Source organism: Rhineura floridana, chromosome 1 (assembly GCF_030035675.1).
Source record: "Rhineura floridana isolate rRhiFlo1 chromosome 1, rRhiFlo1.hap2, whole genome shotgun sequence".
NCBI classification, from domain to species: domain Eukaryota; kingdom Metazoa; phylum Chordata; class Lepidosauria; order Squamata; family Rhineuridae; genus Rhineura; species Rhineura floridana.
This window is the reverse complement of record NC_084480.1, coordinates 130,315,548-130,341,876: the sequence shown is the minus strand read 5'-3', so window position 1 is coordinate 130,341,876 and position 26,329 is coordinate 130,315,548. Positions and strand designations below refer to the sequence as shown.

General features: G+C 43.6%; 1 protein-coding gene and 1 long non-coding RNA gene across 2 annotated transcripts in view; one reads left to right on the top strand and one right to left on the bottom strand.

Moving 5' to 3' along the window:
* RIGI (RNA sensor RIG-I) overlaps positions 1-22,860 on the bottom strand; it is a 59,936-nt gene extending 37,076 nt beyond the window's left edge. Inside the window, exons 1-2 of the mRNA XM_061631982.1 lie at positions 22,511-22,860; positions 288-416 (exon numbers count right to left, since the gene is read on the bottom strand). Coding sequence (XP_061487966.1) covers positions 288-416; positions 22,511-22,616 — 235 coding nt within the window. The 5' untranslated portion in view covers positions 22,617-22,860. The remainder of the gene's footprint in view (positions 1-287; positions 417-22,510) is intronic.
* The window catches only part of LOC133387379 (uncharacterized), a 33,218-nt gene continuing 29,717 nt past the window's right edge, over positions 22,829-26,329 (top strand). The window contains exon 1 of the long non-coding RNA XR_009763459.1: positions 22,829-23,050. This is a non-coding gene — a long non-coding RNA (uncharacterized LOC133387379). The remainder of the gene's footprint in view (positions 23,051-26,329) is intronic.

Genomic DNA, 26,329 nt, shown 5'->3' with positions numbered 1-26,329 from the left:
CAGGGAGTCTTGGAAGAAGCCAGGTTTACTAAATAGGATATCTGACAAAGAGCTTCTTGTAGTCCAGAACAGTTTATTTTGTTGATGAATTTCATTTTGCAACGATTTCTAACTTTCTCTTAATCTTAATTTATTGGAAACGGCTATGCAACATTGGTTTATGTGAAGTGGCTTTTTTTAAGGAAAAAAACTTCAATAATCCAGTGTTGGATACAGGAGGACTAAATACTTTTAATAAATGTATCTCATGCAATCAAGCTCTTTAAGTGTTTGCAGCACACTCAAACCTGCTGCGACTAATGCATCCAAGAATCCACGGAACCATCCCTCTGATGTGAGTTTCACAACTGATTGAAGAAAAAGCTCTGCAGCAGTGGTAGGCGTCTCCTTCAGGCTTTGGATTTTCTCCACAATCTCTGTAACGAAGTCAGAAAACAGCTATAAGTGACTATTGCAGTAAAGATCTTATCTCAAGTACAAAACCCCAAGAATTGCAGGGTCCTTTCAGTTCGGAAGCCTCTCAAGGATCTGTAGGTCAATGAACAGTTACCACAGCTCTGAAGACAAGGGAAAGAATGAGAATGAACTGAAAGTCAGAATGGTTAAGTTGAAATCCTGACTGAGTACTAATTTCATGGGAAATCTTAGGCAGTATGTGATTTTTAATGTATATATGTAGCAAACCACTCTGATTTTAAAAAAATGAAATTGCAGTATATTTTATCAATAAAATAAAGAAACAAGCACTGCATACCCACTGGGATGAGCTTCAGAGTGTTGTGGTGCTAGAAAGGACTCCTCCAGACAACATGTTTATTGAACATTCATCCTGATCTGCTTTCGCAAAGCCTGTGTCATGGTTATAGACTAGGTCCAGTTTATTGAACATCTGTTTTGATTTCTTTACAGGGCAGTTAACATTGACAATGCACATTCATCCCAATTTGCTGGCAGGGTATTTACACAGCTTCCCATTAATCATTTGTTCATCACATTCTTTCCAATGCATTTCCCTATCACTTTCCAAAACCACACAAGCACCTTTTTTAAAAAAAGGATTTGTTGAACTAGGGCAGCAGGGTGCTTTAACTGCACACACCTAAAATTCCGGTATTCGCTTGGATTCCTCCCACAGTTTGGAGGCAACCAAGTATGTTTTTCAGTGGAATACAGCACTAAAAAGAGACAAAGGAAATCCATTTTTAAACGAGTGCTAAAATTGGCCCAACTCCTTACCATTGTTTTTGCAAATATATCCAGAACAGTAAGTAGTCCACTGACTCTTCATTTGCCCACATACCAATCACAGTATTTATTCATTTATTTTATTATTACATTTATATCCCACCTTTCCTCCAGGGACCTCAAGGTAGTGTGCAAATGTGGTTTCCCCCTCCTGATTTTATCCTCACAACAACCCTCTAAGGTAGCTTAGGCTGAAAGACAGTGACTGGCCCAAGTCACCCAGTAAGCTTCATGGCAGACCAGGGATTTGAACCCTGGTCTCCCAAGGTTCCAGTCATGCATTCTAATCACTGCATCACACTGGCTCTCAACTGGTAATGGCTAAAAATAAAAAGATCCACCAAACTCATTCCTTTTCTGTTTATGAATGCTTCCTTATGCATTATGCATATTGGAGCAAAAAATCTTAATTTCACATATACGCTCATGGGGTCTGAACTGGCGGTGACCGACCAGGAGAGAGACCTCGGGGTTGTAGTGGACAGCACGATGAAAATGTCGACCCAGTGTGCGGCAGCTGTGAAAAAGGCAAATTCCATGCTAGCGATAATTAGGAAAGGTATTGAAAATAAAACAGCCGATATCATAATGCCATTGTATAAATCTATGGTGCGGCTGCATTTGGAATACTGTGTACAGTTCTGGTCGCCTCATCTCAAAAAGGATATTATAGAGTTGGAAAAGGTTCAGAAGAGGGCAACCAGAATGATCAAGGGGATGGAGCGACTCCCTTACGAGGAAAGGTTGCAGCATTTGGGGCTTTTTAGTTTAGAGAAAAGGCGGGTCAGAGGAGACATGATAGAAGTGTATAAAATTATGCATGGCATTGAGAAAGTGGATAGAGAAAAGTTCTTCTCCCTCTCTCATAATACTAGAACTCGTGGACATTCAAAGAAGCTGAATGTTGGAAGATTCAGGACAGACAAAAGGAAGTACTTCTTTACTCAGCGCATAGTTAAACTATGGAATTTGCTCCCACAAGATGCAGTAATGGCCACCAGCTTGGACGGCTTTAAAAGAAGATTAGACCAATTCATGGAGGACAGGGCTATCAATGGCTACTAGCCGTGATGGCTGTGCTGTGCCACCCTAGTCAGAGGCAGCATGCTTCTGAAAACCAGTTGCCGGAAGCCTCAGGAGGGGAGAGTGTTCTTGCACTCGGGTCCTGCTTGCGGGCTTCCCCCAGGCACCTGGTTGGCCACTGTGAGAACAGGATGCTGGACTAGATGGGCCACTGGCCTGATCCAGCAGGCTCTTCTTATGTTCTTATGTTCATGAGGTGGCCTGGCAATCAACAAGTGCAGCATGGAACACCAGAACTATACTTTAGAAGAAAGTCACAGAGAGGCTCTCAGAGAAATGCCATGTACCCATTATCTTGGTCAGTGCTACGCCTTGGATTAGGTTATTTTGTATTTATTAAATTTATATGGCCGCTTACAAAGCATTTTATAGGATTTTTTTGAAAGGAACTGAAGGTAAAATAGAGATAGCATAGGGAAAATAATAATTATCTTCACTACACAGTTTGGTGTAAAGCAGGAGTGGGGAACCTGAGGTCCTCCAAATTTTTCTGGATTCTCAACTCCCATTGTTCCTAATTGTTGGTCAGGCTGGCTGAGGCTGATGGGAGTTAGAATCCAACAGCATCTGGGGGACCACTGATGTAAAGAATGTGTGAAGGACTGTAAAAAAAAGCAGTATAAGTGTATTATAGATAGGGTACTAAAGACTAGGGATGTGATCCATTGGCCAGTGCTGCTTCAAAAGCATTCTGTCAACCTAACAGGCTAGTATCGATTAGAATTCATTCTTTGTTAGCTATGCACTGCTTTTACCAATCCGTTTTTCCTCCCCCAAAAATAGTGATATCAAAAAAGAAATATTAATAAAATTATTTTTCTTAATATTAATATTTTAGAGGTGGATTTTATTCATTTTTTTAAATCCATTTTCAAAAATTGCCACAGAAAATTGCTACATAAAAATCTAAGCCACAACAATAGAGAATAAGTGAACTAATGGAAAATTCGGTACCAAATCCAAATTAGACAGAATTTTAGCACATCCCTATTATATAGGGGCCCCCTCTAGGATGCACACTTTAACGTGGTGAGGGGGGTTGAGAGTGGCAAAGAAGCTTAGAGCAATGCTGTCAGGAGTCTAGACCAAGAGGCTAGACTCCTAGCAAGGTCACACAAGGCGGAATGGTCAAAGCTGAGACACCAGACTAAGATGCATCCAAACTCAGAGAAAGTCAACGGTAAACCACCTCTGAATAACTCTTAAGTTAAAGAAAACATCTGATTAAGAAATATATAATAAATTGAAACAATACCCTTACAAATTCATAATAAGTTCCAACAACAGAAATACCAAAACATAATCCCAACAGCAAAAAATAACTTGAAATGTTCTGGCAGATGAATCAAAACATATTTCTCTAAAAGTTTTAAAGTTTTAACTTTCATTGCTGGTAGCTCAAACTCCACAAATTCCACCAAATGTGGAATACACTGAGACATGCCACAGACCCATAACTCCCGAACAAAGCTGTCCTGGCTTCTTCTCAATGGCGGTGGAGTCCCTTCTCCATTAGCCACCAGAATTCCATGTTGCTCCTGGTTGGTAGAAGGGGCTGGTACAAAGGCAGGAGTTTCACTTCCCATGTTGTACCATATAAGGCACTGCCTCACATATCGTCGGGGTATACTCATCATCAATGGAGCGGATGGATTCCAGCTGCTTACGCCCACCTTTCTCTTCCACCGTGGCAATCTCCAGGGCAAAATGAGAGCAGTTGCCACAGGGAGCGACCTCATCCATGATGAACTCGACCAAAGAACAAGTACAAGTAGCGTTGTGACTAATGACGCCACTGGGTCAAACATGAAAGGAAGCCCAGAGGCTGATGCGCACAGATACAAAAGGAGAGTCCGGAGTTGGACAACATACACAATAGGAACATGGAATGTGAGAAGTATGAACCAGGGAAAGTTAGAAATTGTCAAGCAACAAATGGAGTGTATCAACATTACAATACTAGGTGTGAGTGAATTAAAATGGATGGGAATGGGACATTTCCAATCAGGAAACTACAATATATTTTATGCAGGAAATGAGAAATTAAGAAGAAATTAATTAGTGAGAAGTGATGTAGCAAAAGCAATTAGGAGCTTTAAAGCAAGGTCTGAGAGTGATATCAATGAGATTTAACAGGAAACCTATTAACATAACCATCATTCAAGTCTACGCTGCAACTGCAAATGCAGAAGAAGAGGAATTGGAAAGATTTTATGCAGAAGTACAAGAAGAAATTGATCACACACCAAAACAAGATGTGCTGATAATCAAGGAGGATTGGAATGCAAAAGTAGGGAACAGAGAAGAACTAGAAATTGTGGGGAAATGGGGCTTAGGAGATAGCAATGAAGCAGGAGAAAGATGTATTGAATGATTTGTTTCTTGCAAACACATTTTTTGAGCAACCAAAAAGACAACTGTACACGTCGACATCACCTAATGGTCAATATAGGAATCAAATTGATTATATAATTGGTAACAGAAGATGGAGAAGTTCCATACTTTCTGCAAAAACAAGACCAGGAGCAGACTGCGGTACAGATCTTGAACTGGTCGTATTGAAAATCAGAGTAAAGCTAAAGAAGACCAACAAAGCAATCATAATGCCAAAATACAATTTAAATACCATCCCAGAAAGATATAAAGATCAAATAAGGAACAGATTTGAGGTTTTAAACTTAATTGAGAGAGAACCAGAAGAACTATGGATTGAAGTAATTGATATTGTCAGGGAAGGATGCAAAAAGACAATGCCTGTAGTTAAAAAGAGAGAAAGACCTCAATGGATAACTGACAAAACTCTTTAAATGGTTAAAGAGAGAAAGAAAGCAAAAGCAAAAGCAGTTAGCAAAACATGGTTAGAACCCCAAATGCAATAACAAAACGACTAGTACCTAGGGGCAAAGAGAACCATTACAATAGTTACTGTGTAGAAATAGAACAACAAAAAGGGTAAAACAAGAGCCCCATTCCAAAACATTAGAGAAATGAAAGGGAAATTTAAACCAAGAGTAGGGATATTGAATATTCAACAGGGGGACACATTGACTGACCGAGATATAATAAAAGGAAGATGGAAGCAATACAGTGAAGAGATGCAAGGATGATAAGATTCATTTGTGGAGGAACCATATGAGGAAGAACCAGACATTTTAGAATGTGAGGTGAAAGCTACTCTTAAAATACTTGGAAGAAACAAATCACCAGGAACAGATGGCATACCACTGGAGTTGCTAAAAGTTACTGAGACTGAATCTCTCCAAATTTTGACAAAAATTTGTCAAGAAACGTGGAGAAGAAAACAATGGCACACAGACTGGAAGCGTTCAATATACATCTCAATTCCAAAGAAAGGGGATCCCAGGGAATGCAGTAATTATCAAACTATTGCCTTAATATCTCATGCAAGTAAAGCAATGCTCAAGATTCTACAACAAAGATTCTTACCATATATGGAGTGAGACATGCCAGATGTCCAAGCTGGATTTAGAAAGGGAAGAGGTACCAGAGATCATATCGTAAACATACATTGGATAATGGAACAGACCAAGGAATTTCAGAAGGAAATCACCCTGTGCTTTATAGATTGCTGCAAAGCCTTTGACGGTGCAGATCATGAAAAACTATGGGATGCTTCAAAAGAAATGGGGGTGCCACAGCATCTGATTGTCCTGATGCGCAACCTATACTCTGGACAAGAGGCTACTGTAAGGACAGAATATGGAGAAACCGATTGGTTCTCAATTGGAAAGAGGGTGAGACAGGGGTGTATTTTATCACCCTATTTGTTTAACCTATATGCAGAACATAGCATACGGTATGTGGGATTGGACCAAGATGAAGAAGGTGTGAAAATGGGAGGAAGAAATATCAATAATTTAAGATATGCAGACGATACCATACTACTAGCAGAAACTAGTAATGATTTGAAACAAATGCTAATGAAAGTTAAGGAGGAAAGCACAAAAGCAGAACTACAGCTGAACATCAAGATGTTATTCTTGTAACTTTAAAGTTGACAATGAGGACATTGAACTTGTCAAGGATTATCAATACCTTGGCATAGTCATTAACCAAAATGGAGACAATAGTCAAGAAATTAGAAGAAAGCTAGTACTGGGAAGGGCAGCTATGAGAGAACTAGAAAACTTCCTCAAATGCAAAGATATATCACTGAACACTAAAGTCAAGATCATTCAGACCATGGTATTCCCGATCTCGACAGTGAAAAAAATGGATAAGAGAAAAATCAACTCATTTGAAAAGTGGCGTTGGAGGAGAGCTTTGCGGATACCATGGACTGCAAAAAAGACAAATAATTGGGTGTTAGAACAAATTAAAACAGAACTATCACTAGAAGCTAAAATGATGAAGCTGAGGTTATCATATTTTGGAGACATAATGAGAAGACATGATTCACCAGAAAAGGCTATAATGCTGGGAAAAACAGAAGGGAGTAGAAAAAGAGGAAGACCAAACAAGAGATGGATTGATTCCATAAAGGAAGCCACAGACCCGAACTTACAAGATCTGAACAGGGTGGTTTATAACAGATGCTATTGGAGGTAACTGATTCATAGGGTTGCCATAAGTCATAATCGACTAGAAGGCATATAAGAACAAATTATATAGGTGAACAGCTGCAGCACTGGGGGACTGGAGGAGACCTGCCCTGGGAGTGAGTACCTGAGCATCTGGGTGCTTGCTTGCTTGCTCCTTTGGGTTGCTGCTTCTTGAGACAGCGGAAATCCTTGGTAAGTGCTGCAAGGATTGGGACCCCCTGCCTGACCCTGACTCCAGCGAGAGGCTGCAATTAATCTTGCAGCCTTTTGCATCAGCTCCTGGTTTGGTCAGGGGGCATAAAAGCCTGACTGCCCTTGGGCAGCGGGTCTGCCGCTGGCAGAGTCATCCCTTGGGGAGCCCCTTAAGGAGTCCCAAGGACGAGGGTGCTACCCGCTTCTATTTTTTTAACCTATCTAGACAAGATTGGTAGCAGGGAGGGTGTATGGCACATGTTAGTTCGTGCGTAGGGGAGAGCCTGTGCAGTGAACTGAACGATAGCAGAAAGTCGCTAGATGCCTTCAGAGTGAGAGTCTGTAACTGGCAGAAGGCTGGCCCTCCCTGGGTGTGAGACGGGGGGGGGAGTAGATGTGCCCTGTGTAAAAGATATTGAGTGAGTCTGACTGTTTCCAACTCTTGAAGAAGCCTACTGGGATAATTGGCTCAGATAGGTTTTGTTGGTGGGCTCTTGTTGGGTTCATATCAGGTGTTTAGGAGGAGACTTAGTAAGGAGGAATATGGGTGATGCCACCACAATTTCACTGATCATGGGTACAGGAAGGTATAGCCATGGGGAGGTGGTGAACCACCAGATAAGACAAGGGCAAGGCTATCTACGCCTTGTTCCTCGCTCCCACTCCGCTCATGGGACAGGTTCCTCATTGATCTGTGTGGCCTGTGTGTGCTGTTGTTTAATGCCAGGTCAGTGCACAATAAGACCACACTCATCCATGATTTCATCATGAAGGTGCCGATTTGGTGTGCATTACTGAGACCTGGGTGGGTGAGCTGGAAGGAGTTGATCTGACCCAGCTTTGTTCACCTGGATACTCAGTGCAACACCAGCACAGGCTGCAGGGACAGGCGAGAGAAGTTGCTGTGGTCTATAGAACTTCCATCTCTGTCACCAGGAAACCACTGTTTTGGAGCTGGCTGTGAGGGCCTGTACCTGGTGTCGGTCCAAGGAGACAAGAAACTAGGGTTGCTGCTGGTGTACCATCCACCCTGCTGCCCGGCAGCTTCTCTGACCGAGCTGGCAGAGGCTGTCTTGGCTGTGGTATTGGAGGAGACCACAATGATAGTCTTGGGTGATTTCAACGTCCATGCTGAGTGAATGTCCTCTAGTATTCCGGCTTGGGACTTCATGGCCTCTATGATGACCATGGGGCTGTCTCAAGTTGTCACTGGCCGGATGCATAGGGCAGGGCACACCCTCGACTTGGTATTTGCTCCTGATGGAGGAAGGGGTGGTCTGGAGATAGGGGGGTGGATGTCACCGCATTGTCTTAGTCAGACCACTTCCTGGTGAAGTTTAGATGTATGGCTCCGATCCTCCCCTGCAGGGGTGGTGGGCAGATTAAGATGGTCTGACCCCAGAGACTAATAGAATCCACAGGATTCCTGAATGTCCTGGGGGAGTTCCCAGTAGATAGAGCAGGTGAGCCTGTTGAAGTCCTTGTCACACTGTGGAACAGCGAGGTGTGTCAGGCTCTTGACACAGTTGCCTCCAGCATTGTGGAGCCCGGTTTGCGCCTTGGTGCTCCAGCGAGCTAAGGGCAATGAAAGAGGCTGGACGACAGCTAGAATGGAAGTGGTGAAAGATGTGCTGTGAGGCTATTCAGGCATACATAAAACATCATAACTGTGCCTACTGTGTGGTGGTGAGGGCGGCGAAGAAGGCCCACTTCTCTGCCACCATCGAATCCTCAAGTAGCCATCCAGGGGAGCTTTTCTGTATTGTCATGGGTCTGTTGACATCAGGTCCAAGAAACTGAGTTTTAGACCCTTTTGAGGCCCACTGTGAATTGTTTGCAAGGCACTTTAAGGGTAAAGTTGCTTGCCTCCATAGCAATCTTGATGCTCCATTCACATCTGCTGTAGTGTCCCGTGCAAAGTCTGCTGCAACTTCTTAGGAACGATTTCAGTTGATGCGGCCTGATGACTTGGACAAGGTGCTTGCGACAATGCAACAGCAACATGTCCTCTCGACCCTTGCCCTTCTTGGCTTATTAAAGCTTGCTGAGGCGGGTTGACTGAGTGGATCCAGGGTGTGTCAATGCATCGTTGTGGGAGGAATGGTTCCAGCCACGCTGAAAGAGGCAGTGATCTGACCACTCGTGAAAAAGCCCACCCTAGACCCATTGGTTTGTGACAACTACTGACCAGTTGCAAATACCCCCTTCTTAGGAAAGGTGAGTGAGAGGGTTGTGGTGCAGGAATTGCAAGTACTCTTGGTTGAAATGGATTATCTTGACCCATTCCAATCTGGGTTCAGGCCTGGTTATTGGATTAAATTGGCCTTGGTTGCCCTCATGGATGACCTTTATAGGGAGAAGGACAGAGGGAGTGCCACCCTGTTATTCTTACTTGATCTCTCAGCGGCTTTTGATACCATTGACTATGGTATCCTTCTGGGCCGACTTGGTGAGATGGGTATTAAAGGCACTGTTTTACAGTGGTTCAGATCCTGTCTCCAGGGTCGTTTTCAGAGAATAGCATTGCATGATTCTCTTTCGCCCCCCTGGCAGTTGTGCTGCTGGAGATCTTGTCCCCCATGCTGTTTTAACATCTATACAAAGCCCTTTGGAGTGGTCATCTGGAGATTTGGGGCAAGCTGTCAACAGTGCACTGATGATATCCAGCTCTATTTCTCTGTAACATCTGAATCGGGAGAGGCCGTGCAAGCCCTGCACCGCTGCCTGGACTCGGTGGTGGGCTGGATGAGGGCCAATAAACTGAGTCTGAATCCTAGCAAGATGGAGGCGCTGTGGATTGGTGGTTCCCGAGTTTGGATAATTGGTCAGTTGCCTGCTTTGGATGGGGTTGTACTCTCTCTGAAAGAGCAGGTCCATAGTCTGGGGGGGGGGGCTCCTCAATTCATCTTTGTTGCTAGAGGCCCAGGTAACCTCTGTGGCTAGCAGTGCATTTTACCAGCTTCGGCTGGTAAGACAGTTGCAGCTGTTTCTGAACTGGGATAGCTTGAACATTGTTGTCCATGCACTGGTAACCTCCAGGCTGGATTACTGTAATGCGCTCTATGTGGGGCCACCCTTGAACGTGGTCCAGAAGCTGCAGCTGGTGCAAAATGTGGTGCTGAGATTGCTCACTGGAATAGGGTATCACCAACATGTCACCCCGCTGCTGGAAGAATTGCACTGGCAACCTATTAGCTACCTGTCCCGTCCAGAGCTGAAAGAATGAGGCTGGAGTGTGTGTGCAAGTAAATCTCGTTTTATTAGAATAATAGATACATCCAAAGCATTGCGCTTCATAGGGACCCTACTCTAACTCACTAAAGTCCCTAACTATATTCTAGACATGCTCTGCAGCGTGTGAAGGAAGTTGACTCAACGACCCCCCCCTGGGAGCGGCAGGCTTATATAGGAAATGTTTTCGAACGTAATCTCTGACTCCTTCGTAATTCCTGTCTTTGCCCCGTCCGTTTCTCGCGCCGGCGGGAACGAGGAGACAGGGGATGCGCATCCAACGGCTCATCTGAAGACACATGCTCCCGAGCAACAGGCTCGAGGTCAGGGGGCGGTGCCACACTGGAATCCTCCTGGGAACTGCTTGGAAAAGGAGGAGCTGGCACTGACTCTGAAGCTTCCCCCCACAAGTCTTCTGCATCAACTGGGGGCGGTGCGCTCGGCTCCTCGGAAAGGGCATTACTCGTGGGAACTGGCTGGAGAGCAGGCTTCCCCACTCCCGCACGATCCTGCTCAGACACAACAATCCCCAACTCTGCTTCTTCTGGCTGAGGAGGTGCCTGAAACTCATGCCTTCCCCGTTCCTGTCCCTTCTGAGTTGGCTGCAGCGCAACACTACCAGACTAAGTTCAAGGCTCTAGGTTTGGTGTACAAAGCTCTATTCAGCTTATTTTATTTATTTATTATTTGATTTATATCCCGCCCTTCTTCCCAGTAGGAGCCCAGGATACCTGAAAAACCATCTTATCCCTTATACACCCAGTTAATCACTGCGCTCTGAAGGTGAGGGCCTCCTGCAAATACCATCTTATCAGGAGTTCCATTCCGCACAACATAGGAAGTGGACCTTTAGTGTAGTGGCACCTGCCCTTTGGAATTCCCTCCCCTTAAATATTAGACAGGTGCCATCTGTGTTACCTTTTCGGCATCTACTGAAGAGCTTCTAAGTTGAGACCTTATCCCAGTCTGCATCTGTGTTGGAATTGCTTTTTAATATTGTTGCACGCCTCCCCCAATCTCCGAGCGGTGAGATTTCAGGGGGTCCCTGCGCCCATCCAGGGTTTGGTTTCCTTTGGGAAGAAGGTCAGCGGAGACTGCGGTGTCTTTATGAAATATGGTTTATTTATGTACACACATTCCAACCTGAGCTTAGGGTGGAGGGGTTCAAGGCATCAGCAGTCTAATATCCAGCTTTTCCATCTAGGTGCAGGGGCATCCTATGGCCACGATGCAGGGAGCCAGCCTCTCCGCATGCCTGCAGCCCTAGTTCTCCAGAACACACACTACCAGTTCCAAACACACTTCTCCCTGCCCAGGAGTGGGGGGGGGGAGACTCTCCTCCAGTAGAGTTTAAAAATGACAAAAGGATCTTCCCAGCCCCTTTCACCAGTTGCCGGGGCAATTAACAGGCCCATTAACTACCTGGCCACTCTATTTGATTAACAAAGGAGATTCATCTGGCTAGCAGAGCCAGCCTCCCAGGCATAGGATTCCAAATCAGAGGCTGGAAAGGTGACCCACAGAAATCATCCATTCCAGCCCCCCCCCCAATGCTCATAACAATATATTTTTAAACCTTTTCTTTTTTTTAAAGATATTTTGGAAACTTTTAAAACAATTTAAAAAAATGTTTTATTTTAATGTATTTTACAGTCTGTTTTTATGATGTTTTAAAGCGTTTTTAGTGCTTTGGTTTGCCGTCCTGGGCTCCTACTGGGAGGAAGGGCGGGATATAAAACAAATAATAAATAATTAAATAATAAAAATATACCCAAATTACTGTTTACATACACTGCATAAAGGTTCAACTAATTCAGTGAATTTGCTTGGTTTGACTAGCTCCAAAGTTGGCATTCCAGGCCATTCTGTTCTGTTCCAGATGGCTGCTGGGTGTGAAGAGGTTAATAAAAGTATATTATTGGAGTATTGGAATGGTTTCAATTCTAAGATGTTGTTGAACTCTCTCTAATGCATTGTATTGAAAATACATTATATTGTTGTGACATACCCTGGGACTTACTGGTGAAGGGCCGGTAGTAAATTTAATGATAAACAACAACAAATCCCAGTTTTGTGGAGCATTAGTTATAAAAGGGTCATTCTAGACCGTTCCGTTTCCCATACTCCTATTAAAGTCTCTTCTCATAATCTATTAAAACCAGATCTACGACTACCAGTTAAAACATTCTAAGGACTTTTGAAGCTAAGCATGATAAACACAACACAATAGGTCATTCATCATATTTATTGCGTATGCTTTAAGTTGGATTCCTGCACTGAGCAGGGGGTTGGACTCAGTGGCCTTATAGACACCTTCCAACTCTGCTATTCTATTATGCAAACTATAACCCAGCCTTCGCCAGTCTGTTATCCTGTTCTACAGCTCCCCAAAGCTGTGCTGGTTGGGACATTGATGGGAGTTTGTACTCCAAACAACCAGAGAACACCAGGTTGGTTAAGATGGATTTAACCCGCCAACCAAACTATATAGGCCTCTGCTTTCCATGCCATGGAAAAACACTGTACTGACAGTAACAAATAGCTCTTGCTTCTGGATGTTCTGGTCAATTAAACCTCAGAGAATGAAGTAGGGCTTATTTGGCAATAAAGATGTACAATCTTCAATTTTTAGTTAGTAAATGTACAGCAGGGACGGGGAATCTGTGGCCCTGAACATGTGGCTGGCCTCCCAACGCCCATCAGGCCCAGGTAGCATAGCCCATGGTTGGCAGATCCTTCCATCCCTATTTCAGTTCTCTCAATTTCTCATTTTTCCAATCTTAAATTGAGGCTGCTTTCACACTGCACTTTATTCCATTATTCTGACAATTAGTTACCTGGTAATTTGTGCATTATATTTGATCTTTCACACAATGTACAAGCTAGCTCCGGAATTCTAGTGGAATGTAGTGCAAGTTTAGCACACATTTCTGTGATAAATGATACCAGAAAGAGTCCAATAGCAAGGCTGGGAACCTGGAAGATTGTGGGAGTTTTTTGCTAGCTGCAGCTGCTCATGTAACAGGCACCCCAGCATGTAGTGCATTCCCACCCTTTAGTCACGTATTTTTTTTTCCTGATGAAAATTGTACCTGTATTCTGGCATTGGCACTGATAGCAGCAGCATTTCCTACACACACCCCTATGTTGATACAACTAAAATAATTGAAAAACTCATATCCTAAAGGGAGAGGCCTTGCATGGTGACTAGACGAGATCTTAGACCTCCTACAGAGTGTTGAATGGTGTGTATGTGTATAATGGGTGAGGGATGAAAAGAAGCTGTGTGAAAGACTGTTGTGAGAAATGCCGGTATATTGGCTGAAAAGGCTGCAGTTCCTTAGCGCAAGAGGTACTGCAGTGTGAAAGGGATTTTAGAAATCGGGACAGAAGCACTACCTTTTTAATCCGTTAAACTAATGCAATAAGCCCCATGTGTGAAAGCAGTCTGTTCTCTACATTTCTGCAGCAATATACATTTTTTTTAAAAAAAACCTCATGAAAATTCTTCAACATTTTAGTGCAAGTTTCTCTTAATAAACATGCTTTTGTAGGCAGTCTTGACTAATCTACACATTTTTGCAAGCAGTTTATTGTTTTATATAATGAATTTTTGTATGATTTTCACCTATCACTTCATTTTTATGTCACTTTCCTCTAACATATGCATTTTTTGAAACATTGGTTGCAAAACTGTGTTGCAAAATTCAAATAAGTGTAGATTTTGAAGGATGGCTGTGTTTCAGTTCTCACATGGTTTTAGAAAATGTGAATTTGACAGATTCAGCTTGAAATGCAAACTTATTCAAATTTCTCACCCATCCCTAACCAGGAATGAAGGGAGTTGTAGTAGTCCAACAACATATGGCGGTCCACAAGTTCCCCATCCTTGCTACACAAAGAGAAATTTGGTGTGGTTTACTTCCTAGTAAAGGTGTTTAGGATTGCAGCTTACCCACTGAATTCAACAGGGCTCCCTTCTGGTAAGGATAGATTTCACAATTGCCTCAAAGGACCAAAGTAAATGTGACATTAAATGTGCCTTTTCATTTATTCTTAAGGGGATTGCTGTTATTGTTTTAACGCAAATTGCATCAGCTGGGGAAGGACATAATAATTAATGGTCTCATAACAGGCATGTAGAAGGAACTGAACTTTTCCTCCTTTTACAGGAAAATTGCTTTTCTGAATCCAGTTATTTGTTTGAGGTGGAAATTCCCCATTGGAACCAATGGGGGATTTTCTCTCAATGCAAGTAGCACCTGTTATGTAGAAAACACCTTAAGGTACTACTTGCTCTGGGAGAAAATCCCCTCCTTGTTCAAGAGATCCTTTTTAAAAAAGCCTTTTTTGGCGACTTAAAATCAGAAATAAAATTAATCCACGTTTAATTTGAACTCAGTTCTTCCCAGTCCAAGTATACCATACCAGACTATCCACTATAAGACACTGATCTCTGTGTGCTGGTGTGCCTGCCATGGTTTGCAACATCCTGGGCTACAAAACAGGAAGATCAGAAGCTGCCTTACACCAACACGGCAAAATGGTCCAACTAGCTCAGTATTGCCTACACAGACTGGCAGCGCCTCTCTGACGTTTCAGACTAGGGGCTTATCCAAACGGAGCGGGATAATCCACGGTTTCCATATTCGGTTTGTCATCTGATAGTCCTCACTTTGCCTTTTAGTTCGCTCTTTCCCAATTAAAAAAAAAATGCTTTTTTGCACCCGCAGCGGTAAGACCCCTACATTCTTTTCGGTTTTTCCAAGCTCCGCCTCCAAAACCTCCCCCTATCAACCAATTGGTCAGCAAAAAAATGATGTATGCTCCTCTCCCCCTTTGCAACGAAGCACAATATGGCTGTAAAGGAGTTCTCGCCGCGGAAGGAAAGGGAGAAGGAGGGGGGTGGTCAATTTCATTCTACTCGCTGGGGTTTTTGCTTCAAATCATTTCGCTGTGGAAAGGAAAGGGAGAAGGAGGGGGGTGACACGTTTCTTGCTTTTTTGGAGAAATAAGTGCAACTGCCAGCGTGTGTATCTCCTTAAATATCCATAAAGGCAGAAAAGCATACATTCGTTTAAGCGTAATATCGCAAATACAAACAAGAAAGGGGCTGCTGGTCAGTTTCATGCCTGCCTCTGGAAAGCTTTGTCAATTTCATTCTACTCGCAGGGGTTTTTGTTTCAAATCATTTTCCCTCGGGAAGGAAAGGGAGAAGGGGGGGTGACACGTTTCTTGCTCTATGGTTCTGGGCGGCGGGGACACTGCAGCAAACCACTCATATGCAGGGCAGGGAATGCCCATTACTTTCAACGGGTAGAACTGGGGGCAGAAAAGCCCATGTGTCTCAATGGGTAGACCTGGCATCACAACAGCCAATGCTTTTCAATGAGTAGATCTGGCATTTCAATGGGTAGACCTGGTGTCCGGAAAGTCTATGCATTTCAATGGGTAGACCAGGCCACCAGGTCTACCCATTTGAAGCCTGCTTGCTTTCTTGTTTGTATTTGCAATATTACGCTTATGTATGCTTTTCTGCCTTTATGGAATGTATGCTTTTCTGCCTTTATGGATATTTAAGGAGATACACATGCTGGCAATTGCACTTATTTCTCCAAAAAAGCAAGAAATGTGTCACACACCCCTCCTTCTCCCTTTCCTTCCCGCAGTGAAATGATTTGAAACAAAAACCCCAGCAAGTAGAATGAAATTGACCACGAGACGGGGGTGACATCCAGAGCTGCCCCCCCACCCTAGGCACGGCTGCCGGGAAGCAGCAGGCGCGGCCAAGGAGGAGAGAGAAGGAGAGATCAAGAGTGAGCGCAGCAACTGCCCTCTTCCCTCAGCGCCCACCCTGCCGCCTCACAGGCTGGCTCCTTCGCACTCCCTTGCAGCTCGCTCCTGCACACTCTTTCTCTCCCGCCTCCCTCCATCTCACGTGTGCGCTCCCTAACGAGTGTGGGGGGATGAGGGGGACACGTGCCAAAGTGGGGAGTGGGCGGGGTTGGATGAGGCACGCATTGCCACCGCCGTGCCGCCTCCTCCTCCTCCTTTCCCTGAGGGAATGCCAGCGAGTGTGCCCAAGCGAAAACGCTGGGAGCGGCACTCTGAGGGAGACCAACTTTCTCTTTCTTCGTGTCACCTCAGGGAAGGGGAGAAATGGGGGCGGTGGCCGGGACAGCCCGCCAAAACTCCCATACATGTGCCATCCTTTATTTATTAATTAAATTTATTTATTTATTTTATTAAATTTGTTAGACGCCCATCTGGCAGGGGTTATCCTGCCACTCTGGGCGACGTACAATAAAATACAAATACATTCCATAAAAAACAAAACAGAAAAATTAAATTATGCAACGGGTTAATGGAAGGGTTGGATCCAAATCATAGTTGCTTTTGCTTCATTCTTCATTGTGGGAAAGCTTGTTTATTTATGTAAAATATTTCTATCCTGCCCTTTTACCCCACAATGGGGCGGGCGCTCAGGGCGGCTCACAAGGCAATCGTGCACAGTACCTAAAAACACAATAAAATATTAAACTAGGTAAAAATACATTAGCTACAGTTAACAGATCCATCAGTTAAAATATACCGCATTTCTATTCTATTCTCTCACACACACATTTACTATGTAGTATTAAGTACATGGGCTCCTACTGGGAGGAAGGGCGGGATATAAATCTATGGCGGACAGCTGCCCTGCCCGCGCTAACAACACGTGGAGGGTGGCGTTACGGCACGCGGGAGAAGAGCAGGAAGCCCGCGCAGCCGTGGAAGGCGCGGGGGAAGAGCAAGAAGGAAGCTAACAGGTGGAGAGCTGCCCTGAGGATCACAAGGTACAAGTGGATGGTGTCTCATATTTTTAGTGTATTAAGTAGTACAGGGATGGGAAGCTCTGGCCCGTGGGCCAGACTTGGCTCACCAGGTCTCCCCATTTGTCCCACGAGGCCGTTTTGGGGAAGCCCCATCCACCCATTCTACCTCTGATGTCATACATAGCACCAGGTCTGAGGCAGGTAAGGGCACAGCTTCAAAGGAACAATAGGAAGCTTAAAGTGGGCACCTGACCTTTCCTTTGCTGGACCAAGGTGCACTCCCAAACACCCATCAGCTGATGGGCAGCAGGAGCATGCCTTCTATTCAATGAAAACTGCTTTTCCCTCCCAGTGCTGCTCTTTGAAGTTGCCCTGTGCAGCTCCTTTCCACCGCTGACATTGGGAATAGAAAGAAAAAACACAGGGAGACTCCCGAAGGGCAAGAGATTTTGACAGAACAACCCACCTGTAAATTGTGTGATGTCATAATGGAGCCATGTGATTGACTGGTGGGTTGCCCCGTCCACCTGTCAAAGTGTCCCCATGGAGCCAAAAAGTTTCCCTACCCCTGGTGTTGTGCATACAGGTACCAAATTATATTTGTATTGGATCTGAGTTGATTTTATGTATGTGCTATTACTGTTTAAATCTCTCTCTCTCTCTCTGTGTGTATATATATATGTATATATGTATGTGTGTGTATATATATGTATATATATATATGTGTGTGTATATATATATATACATATATATATACATACATATATATACATACATACATATATATATATACATATATACACATATACACATATACATACATATATATATACATACATATATATATATACACATACATATATATATACATATATATACACACACACATATATACACACACGTATATATATATATACACACACATATATATATATACATACATATATATATATATATATATATATACATATATATATACATATATATATATATATATACACACATATACATATATATAAACTGTCTTTGTACATGTAACTGTTTTATATATGTTTTATTATATTGTAAATCATTTTTGGATCTCTCATGGGAAGCAATTCATAAATGAGATGGATGGATGGATGGATGGATGGATGGATGGATGGATGGATGACTAAATAAATAAATAAAGCAGCAGTTGGATGATTACACTGTAGTAGTTTGAATGAGGGGGTGAATTTGAATCAATGTAAGATGTGAGCAGGGAATTGACACAGAATACATACACACACAAACAGCAAATTTTTGCAACTCTCCACTTGCATATAAATTTATTCAAATCATCATTTTCCTTGTCCAGTGGTTCCAGAGCATATCCAGGGACCCTGATGCAATACACAGGGACGATTGTCTGACACTGATGAGAATTTTTTTTAAAAAAGTATAGCCTACCCTTCATTGCAGGACCCCAGGCGAGGTTACAGCAAGTATGAACATAAAACAAAATATTAACATATCAAATCACATCAGTAATCTGTCAGTGTCCCAAACTACAGGCCAAGATTGCAATTGTTAAAAGCCTGAAATGAAGAGGCAGATCTTCACCTGGTGCCTAAAGCTATACAATGTTGCCACCAGCCTAACTTACAAATGGAGTGCTATTGCTAACAAGACCCTCGCCCAGCTAACTAACCCTTGGATTTCACTTAAACCTGGAACTACCAGCAGAGCCTCTCTAGCAGATCTCAAGCAGAATGTGAGTGAACATTTAAAACATGTAGAGCTTTCAGTCACAGCCTAGATGTACATTTGTACATGTGAGTTTGCTTTCATGTGTTTTTCTAAAACCTGCACATATAGAACCTTGCTAACTCTTTATCAGGTACAAGCCCTAGGCTCAGTCACCCAAGGAACATTTGTACATCGGTGCTAGTTCTGTGGTATGTTTGGGGAACGTGTGACCCTCTGTTTGTTGCTGGATGACAACTCTCATCCTTGTGTCCTGACCATTGGCCATGCTGGATGGTTCTGTTGGGAGCTGGCATCCAACAACATCTGGAAAGTCACAGCTTAGCCACCCCTGTTGTATGAGATCATGTTCTATCATGATGCTAAAGCCTGCTAGTGTCATCTTGGGTAGGCAGATTTGGGAAGAATCACTTCAACAAGAGGTCAAAGGATGCATAGTGATGCTTCTGATTAACCCACACCCCACCACCAGTGCCAATTTATCCAGGCAGTAAGAATTTCAGGATTGCCACTTCAAAATCAGATTCCTTTGGAGGACAGAATATTGGAAATATAAGCCTAATTATGAAGTGTAGGTTGAACAGGAACCAACAGTGGAGGCTGGTGGCTCTGATGTCAATGGGGCAGTGAATCCTCCCCAGGTTTTAGTCTGAACTATCAAGGAGCTGTTCAAGCTTAAAGCACCTTGGATGGGTTGTTGAAAGTATTCACTGCCTCACTGATAATGGAGCCACCAGCCTTCATCAGGAACCAGTGTACTCCTTGCATATTAATAGTAATTAAAACCATAATAATTTTAAGATAGAAATGAGACTTGAAATAAAGACATGAGAATACAAGAAGAGCTATGCTGGATCAGACTAAAGGGCTTTGTAGTCCAGTCTTCTATATCCCACAGTAATCAGCCAGAAACCAATAAAAGGTCCACAACATAAGAAGCTGCCTTATGGTCCATCTAGCACAGCATTGTCTACAGTGACTAGCAGCAGCTCTCCAGTGTTTCAGGCAGGCTTCTTTTCCCCAGACCTCCTTGGAGATGCCTGGGAACTTCTGCATAAGTAGGACATGAAGGTAAGAGCCCTCCCCCCAGCAACATGTATTCTGAGACATGCCACCTCTGATCATGGAGGTAATGTACAAGCAACATGGCTTGTAGCCATTGACAGCCTTATCCTTCATGAATTTGTCTATAGCATTAAAAATGGTGGTCATCACATCTTGTGGTAGTAAAATTGTGGGTAGTGTGAATAAGTACTCCTTGTATGTCCTGAATCTTCTACCATTCAGCTTCGCTCGATGACCCAGTTTCTAGTGTTAAGAGGAAGAAAATCTTCTCTCTAACCACATTCTCTGCACCATGCGTAATGTAATGCATTTCAGTCATGACCCCCCTTAGCTTACTTGCCCTTTTTCTAAATCAAAAAGCCCCAGACATTGTAAGCTTTCTTCATATGGGAGTTGATCCATCTGCCTGCTAAATTTTAGTTGCCCTTTCTTGCACCTTTCCATCTCTACAGCCAGACTATCTCCAAATTAATATGACAGCACTCTTACAAGAAAGTTAGAGAAAATGTAACCCACTATATGCATCTCACTTCCCCCCAAATATCAGGGGATTTTGTTTTACTGTAATCTAGTGTGTTATATATTAGAACAATTATCAACAGGGATCCTCTTATATTCCTAATGTCACAAAGAAAGTGTGGAATCTTCATCCCACTGACTCTTAGTGTGCAAATATTAGTGTGTGCATTTATACATGAAAATATCTCCATCAATCAACCATTTCTGTATAGTTTTTTGGATGAATACCAATTTATCCAAATTTCATGTGCCGGTCTTATCGAGACTTCTCTGGCCAGTCTGCTGTGGCCCTTGGGCTGAAAAAAGGTTTCCCACCCCTGCTTTAGAGTAAAGATGATGATGGTGATGATGATGATGATAGACCGCTTACTGTCTAAAAGATCTCAAAGCGGTTTACAATAGAATACACCTTCATGACACTCCCAGCCACACCCACACCCTTTTTGCTGCTGGGTTGAGAATGAGATCCTTGTTAATACCTTCTCCCACAACAACATACGTTCCTACGTGCCAGTAAGCATGAAAGGGGGGAAGTGTTGGCTACTGAGAAGAGTCTTCTCAGTGGCTGACTCATCTCATTTCACTCTGCTTGGCTCCAATCAGCAGGAAAAGACAAGGAAAGGTTTTAACCTTTAAAACTCTATACAGTTCCGGCCCAGTTTATCTGAAGGAGCACCTCCAGTATCACCAAATATGCCGCCAAACAAGATCAGCCTCACAGGACCTTCTCTCGGTTCCACCGACTAAGACAGCTAGGTTGGTGCGGACCAGGGAGAGGGCTTTTTCGATCGTGGCCCCCACCCTCTGGAACTTACTTCCCTTTGACCTTCGGCATGCCCCCTCCCTACTGACTTTTCGCCGAGCCTTGAAGACCTGGCTCTTCAGGCAGGCCTATGGGATCTCTGGGGTGGGTTAGGTTTTACATTGTATTAATGTAAGATGGTCTTCAGATGAGATTTATGATATTAATAATGTGATGATTATGTATATGAGTAGATTGTATTTTATATTGTATTTTATATTGTAAGTCGCCCAGAGTGTCCGTTCAGTCGGACAGATGGGCGTCTGCTAAATAAAATTTTATTTATTTATTATTTATTAAGGAAGCATGTTAGGAGACTCTTCTCAGTAATTTACACTCCTTTCAGGCTGATTGGCTTGTAGGGTGCTGGAGACATAGGGACCCTGTGGGGACCCTGCTTCCAAAAATCAACTGGTCTAACCCCTGCCCCCAGACAAATGGATGACTACATCCCTTGGTTTAGGGGTACAGAGCTAGCAAGCATCCGTGAGCTTTGGCTTTTTTTTTTTTTTAAGAAATTTACCATTGCTGTTAGACTTGGTGCAATATGATCCCCAGTGCTTAATTTCTCAAAAAAAGATAAGTTTCAGTTCAATTCTGTGTGGAAATGACATTGCCTCTTCTGTCCCTGTAATCCTTGATTTGGAGATCCTCTGAAGCCAAAACAAAACTGTGCAGACTTGGAAAGGGGACCTACTGAATCAGGATTTCTGCACACCCAGCCCTGCTTCACTTGTGGCTGCTCATTAGAATGGGGGGGGAGGGGAGGATAGCTCAGGCCCAGAGACCAAATGTGGCCCTCCAAGCCTCTCTAACTGGCCCTCAGAATTATCCCCAGGCCAGCAGAACAGTGAGTGCTTTTCTACCCTTTATCTCAGTGGTAGGCTGAGCATGTGCTTTGCATGCAGAAGGTCCTGGGTTCAATCTTTTACATGTCCTTGTGAAAGGGAAAAAAATGTACTATGTTGTTTGTGTGACGATCCCACAGCGGGCTCTGTATATGTGCTATTACATTCAGTGATATATGGGAATTACAATTTACATTCAGTGATATATGGGAATTACAATTTACAAGTAACATTAGTACAAAAAACATTACTAAGGATTCTATATGGTCTGGTACGGGAGGAGGTCCATGGGGGTGACACCAACCCTAGTGACGCCCCTGATCATCGATATTTCCCCGCACTCTAGCAACTACATCAGGAAGGGGGTGCGAGAGCTGCTGTGCTCCCTTTCCCATGGAAAAAAACAAACTTCCAACTTACCATCGCTGAGCCAGGCCTTCATGTAGCTCAATATATAGACAGGATTCAGGGTCTTCGCTATATAACGCTGGTAACAAAGCAGACTCTTCTTCTGCTCTTCTGTCATCTTGATTTCTCCCGCCTCTGGGTCTGGGTCTGCTACGCACACTACAAAAGGAGACTCCCGGTCTGGAGGTCCAGAGAACGATTCCTCCGCGACTGCCACCTGGCAGGCAGAAGCAGCCCTCCCCCGGCCCCGCTTTTTATCGAGGGCGCTGGATGCCGAGCCAACAGCTTTCGTGTCCCTCGGTTTCCTCAAAGTCAGCTGACGGCAGGGAGAAAAGGAAGCCTCCCAACAAGAGGGCAGGAAACGAAACTGATGGCCTAGAAACCGAAACTTGGGGTCCAGTTGGCCGTCAAAGGGAAAACGGGGGCAGGTCAACAGGAGCGGGGGAGACGCAACCAACAGGAGCCGGGCGCATATTTAGCGTTTTCAGAAGGGCTTCGGTCCTACACTGGCCCTGCCTCGCTCAAGTCAGTAACTATTTGAGCCAGCCCCTGGTAAGTGTCCCTTTGCGAGCAGTTTCATCTGCTGGATTGGCGGGTGGGGGCTTCCACTTGTCCGTATTTCCTCCGGGGAAGTGGCTTGACTGCATATAGGTGATGGGCGAAGGCAAAGCGCATCTGGGCCCTCCGTGAAGGGAGGCTGTGGAGGCTGCAGCTGCCTCGTGGGACAGGTATTTCCCGCCCCTGAATTGGATAATAGGGCTGGTCAAACAACCCCCTATTATTCACGTCTTCACTGAATGTGTGAAAGAGAACAAACACTGCCCCCTAGATTTTTTATGTATTTATTTAACAAAATTTGTATACCGCTGGATTGTTAAAAAACACCCTGTAATCAGTTTACAAAATACATTAAAAAGATCAATAAAACAATTAAAAACAAGTAGTTAAAAACATTTTTAAATGAATTGAAAACAGCAGCCAACTAAAAAGATTTAAGACGCATCAACATCTATGTGTCGAATAGGCTTGCCTAAACAAAATTTTTTTAAGCAAGTGCAGAAAGGAATACAGTGAAGGTGCCCCCCCCCCGATGTTAATAGGCAGGGAGTTCCAAAGAATAGGTGTATGTCCCCAAATGTCAAGATAGCTACTAGCCACATTCTTGATATCTGCATATTTGGACCTATGTATGCAAACAGATGTGTGAACCTAGGCAGCATTTCTCAACCTGTAGGATGTGTACCCCTGGGGGGACATATGAAGATCTCAAGGAGGAACATGAGTGTTTTTAAAAATGTACAATAAATAAAAGTTGATTTTTTAAAAAGAAGCATAAGCACTTTGATTCCTTTTTATTATTAAATCCAAACATTTATCCATAATTAAAAGTCAGGATACTTCAATTCTTTTGAAAATTGAAAGTAGGGGAGCCAGGGTTGAAGGGAGGGTACATTAACTAAAAGGGAGTGTGGGTTAAAGCAAGGTTGAGAAACACTAACCTTGGGGCTCTGCCACAGGAACGAGAACACTTGGCTAGGGGTGCTGCTCACATGAAGGAATCATTTTACACAGCAAATGTAAGGTTCCATCACAGTAATGCCAAACATGTAGCAGGGGTGGGGGTGGGGATGGGGTGGCCAACTGCATGATCCCTGTGCATTCAGTAAGCACATGGAGTGTTGTGTGAAAAGCTTCACTTGTGCCTCTCTATATCAAAAGAAGGTATGAAAACTTACGATGTTCCCCCCCCCCCGGTAAATAGTCAACCCTACCCGAGGCCAAATTAATACATTATGTTATTTTGATTTTTAGTTAAGGACAGTGTTTTAGTAACCATCCCACCACCACGTTTCTCTTCTCTCTGCTCCTCTGCACCCATCGACATGTTTTGAATTGTGCCACAATTGGCCAACTAAAAAGGTGGCATGGGGCTGTATTTGTTTTTGCTACAACTGCTATCCCTCTAGAATTGCCCTCCCCCAAAAGACTGTGAGGGTAAGGTCCCCATAAGAAAATCATGAGTCTCGAATTGCAGCCTTTGAGAGCAGGTAGAGTTCATGCTTATGGAAGAGGTTATAATCAGCGCGTTCCCACTTACGACACCATGCCTGATTGGGGAAGCTTTCAAAACATACAACTCACCAATCCCTAAGACCAAAGTCATGGAAAAAGCTCTATTACTCAATTATTGTGAAAACTAGCCCCATTTTATTCTTCCATCTCTTCACACTTCTCTTTTTTTAAGAAAGTCATTATTAGGGATTGGTCACATCATTTCTAAAGCATTCCAGGCCTCCCTTCTCCCATGCAACCAACTTGCACCTCTAAGATGATTTCACAGCCAAGAAAGGGCAAGAAGAAACGTTCCTTGAAAATCTTCTAGTAGGCAGGGGTGGTCACTATACAAATAGGAAGGAAAGGCCACGATGGGTAGCTGAGGCAGTTGTTCTAGGAAGATTTTTTAAATAATTAAATAAAGACACAGTTCAAAATGAAAGCAAACTAAGGGTGCTTTCATACTGCACTTGATTCCGTTATTCTGACGATTTATTTCCTGTTAATTTGCGCATTAAATTTGAGCTTTCACATGACATAACGGGTAACTCCGGAATTCTGGTGGAATGTAGTAGAAGTTTAGCACTAATTTCCGCAATAAATGATACCAGAAAAATTCCGATAGGCTGGGAACCCGGTGATTGCTGGAGTTTTGTGCTAGCTGCCGCTGCTCACGTGACAGCCATCCCAACATGCAGTGTGTTCCCGCCCTTACAACAGGCCTCCCAGCATGCAGCCTTTGCTCAGCCTGTGCTGCTGCTGCTTGTGCTCAACCAGTCTCTGCTGCTGCGCTGCTGCGCCTCTCAGCTAATCGCGATCGCGCCTCTCAGCTGATCGTGATTGCACCTCTTTCAAACCGCCCCCCACGCACAGAAAGAACAGGCCTCAAACCAAAGGTAGATGAAGACCTGCTCATCTGGTGTCACGTGAGGCTGAATGAAGGGGGGGAGGAGAAAAACTCTGCTCTGTATGTGAAAGACTGTTGCGCCAAATGCTGGTATAACAGGTACTGCAGTGTGAAAGGGATTTTTGAAATATGGAACGAAGCGCTACCTTTTTAATCCGTTAAACTAGCGCTATTAGCGCCATGTGTGAAAGCAGCCTAAGATTCTGGGAATTATACGTTTTACTTCAACAAGCTGTCATTCCCTCCCCACCCTTAATTGTTGAACTGTGTCTTCAGCCAGTATGTAGTGGTTATATTGTCAAACTAAGCTGGAAATCACAAATGGGAAGAGTGTTGTTGCACATGTGTCCTGCTTGCGAACTTCCCATAGGCATCTGGCTGGATTAAACAGGCCTTGGGTCTGATCCAACAGGGCTCTTATGTTCTTAATGGTTGGGCTTGGTATAAAATAGCTTCCAATATTTTGATCTTTCATCACAGCTGGGCATAAAATCATCCCAATATTGCTAGAGCAGCATACTATGGCTTTTCTCATTCTTCAAGTAACTGTATAATTGCAGTAACATCACCGTTACGAGAACTGGTGCTTGGCTGATGATGTGCCTGCTCTATGTAGCCACCACAATTCCTGTGCCCTCTGGTCTCTCCACTACTTGAATCACCTGCTGCTACCTCCCCACCTGAATTTAGAACCTCCCCCATGATGACATCACCACAATCTCGGTGAAGTCACCAACATCACCTGAACTGAGGGAAAGGGAAGGCCATTGTGTCCAAAAAAGAGGAAATCCTTTTGTTATTAAAAAAAAAATCAAAACAAATCATCTACACATACTATAATCTGTACTCTTTCATTTACCTGTCTGGCT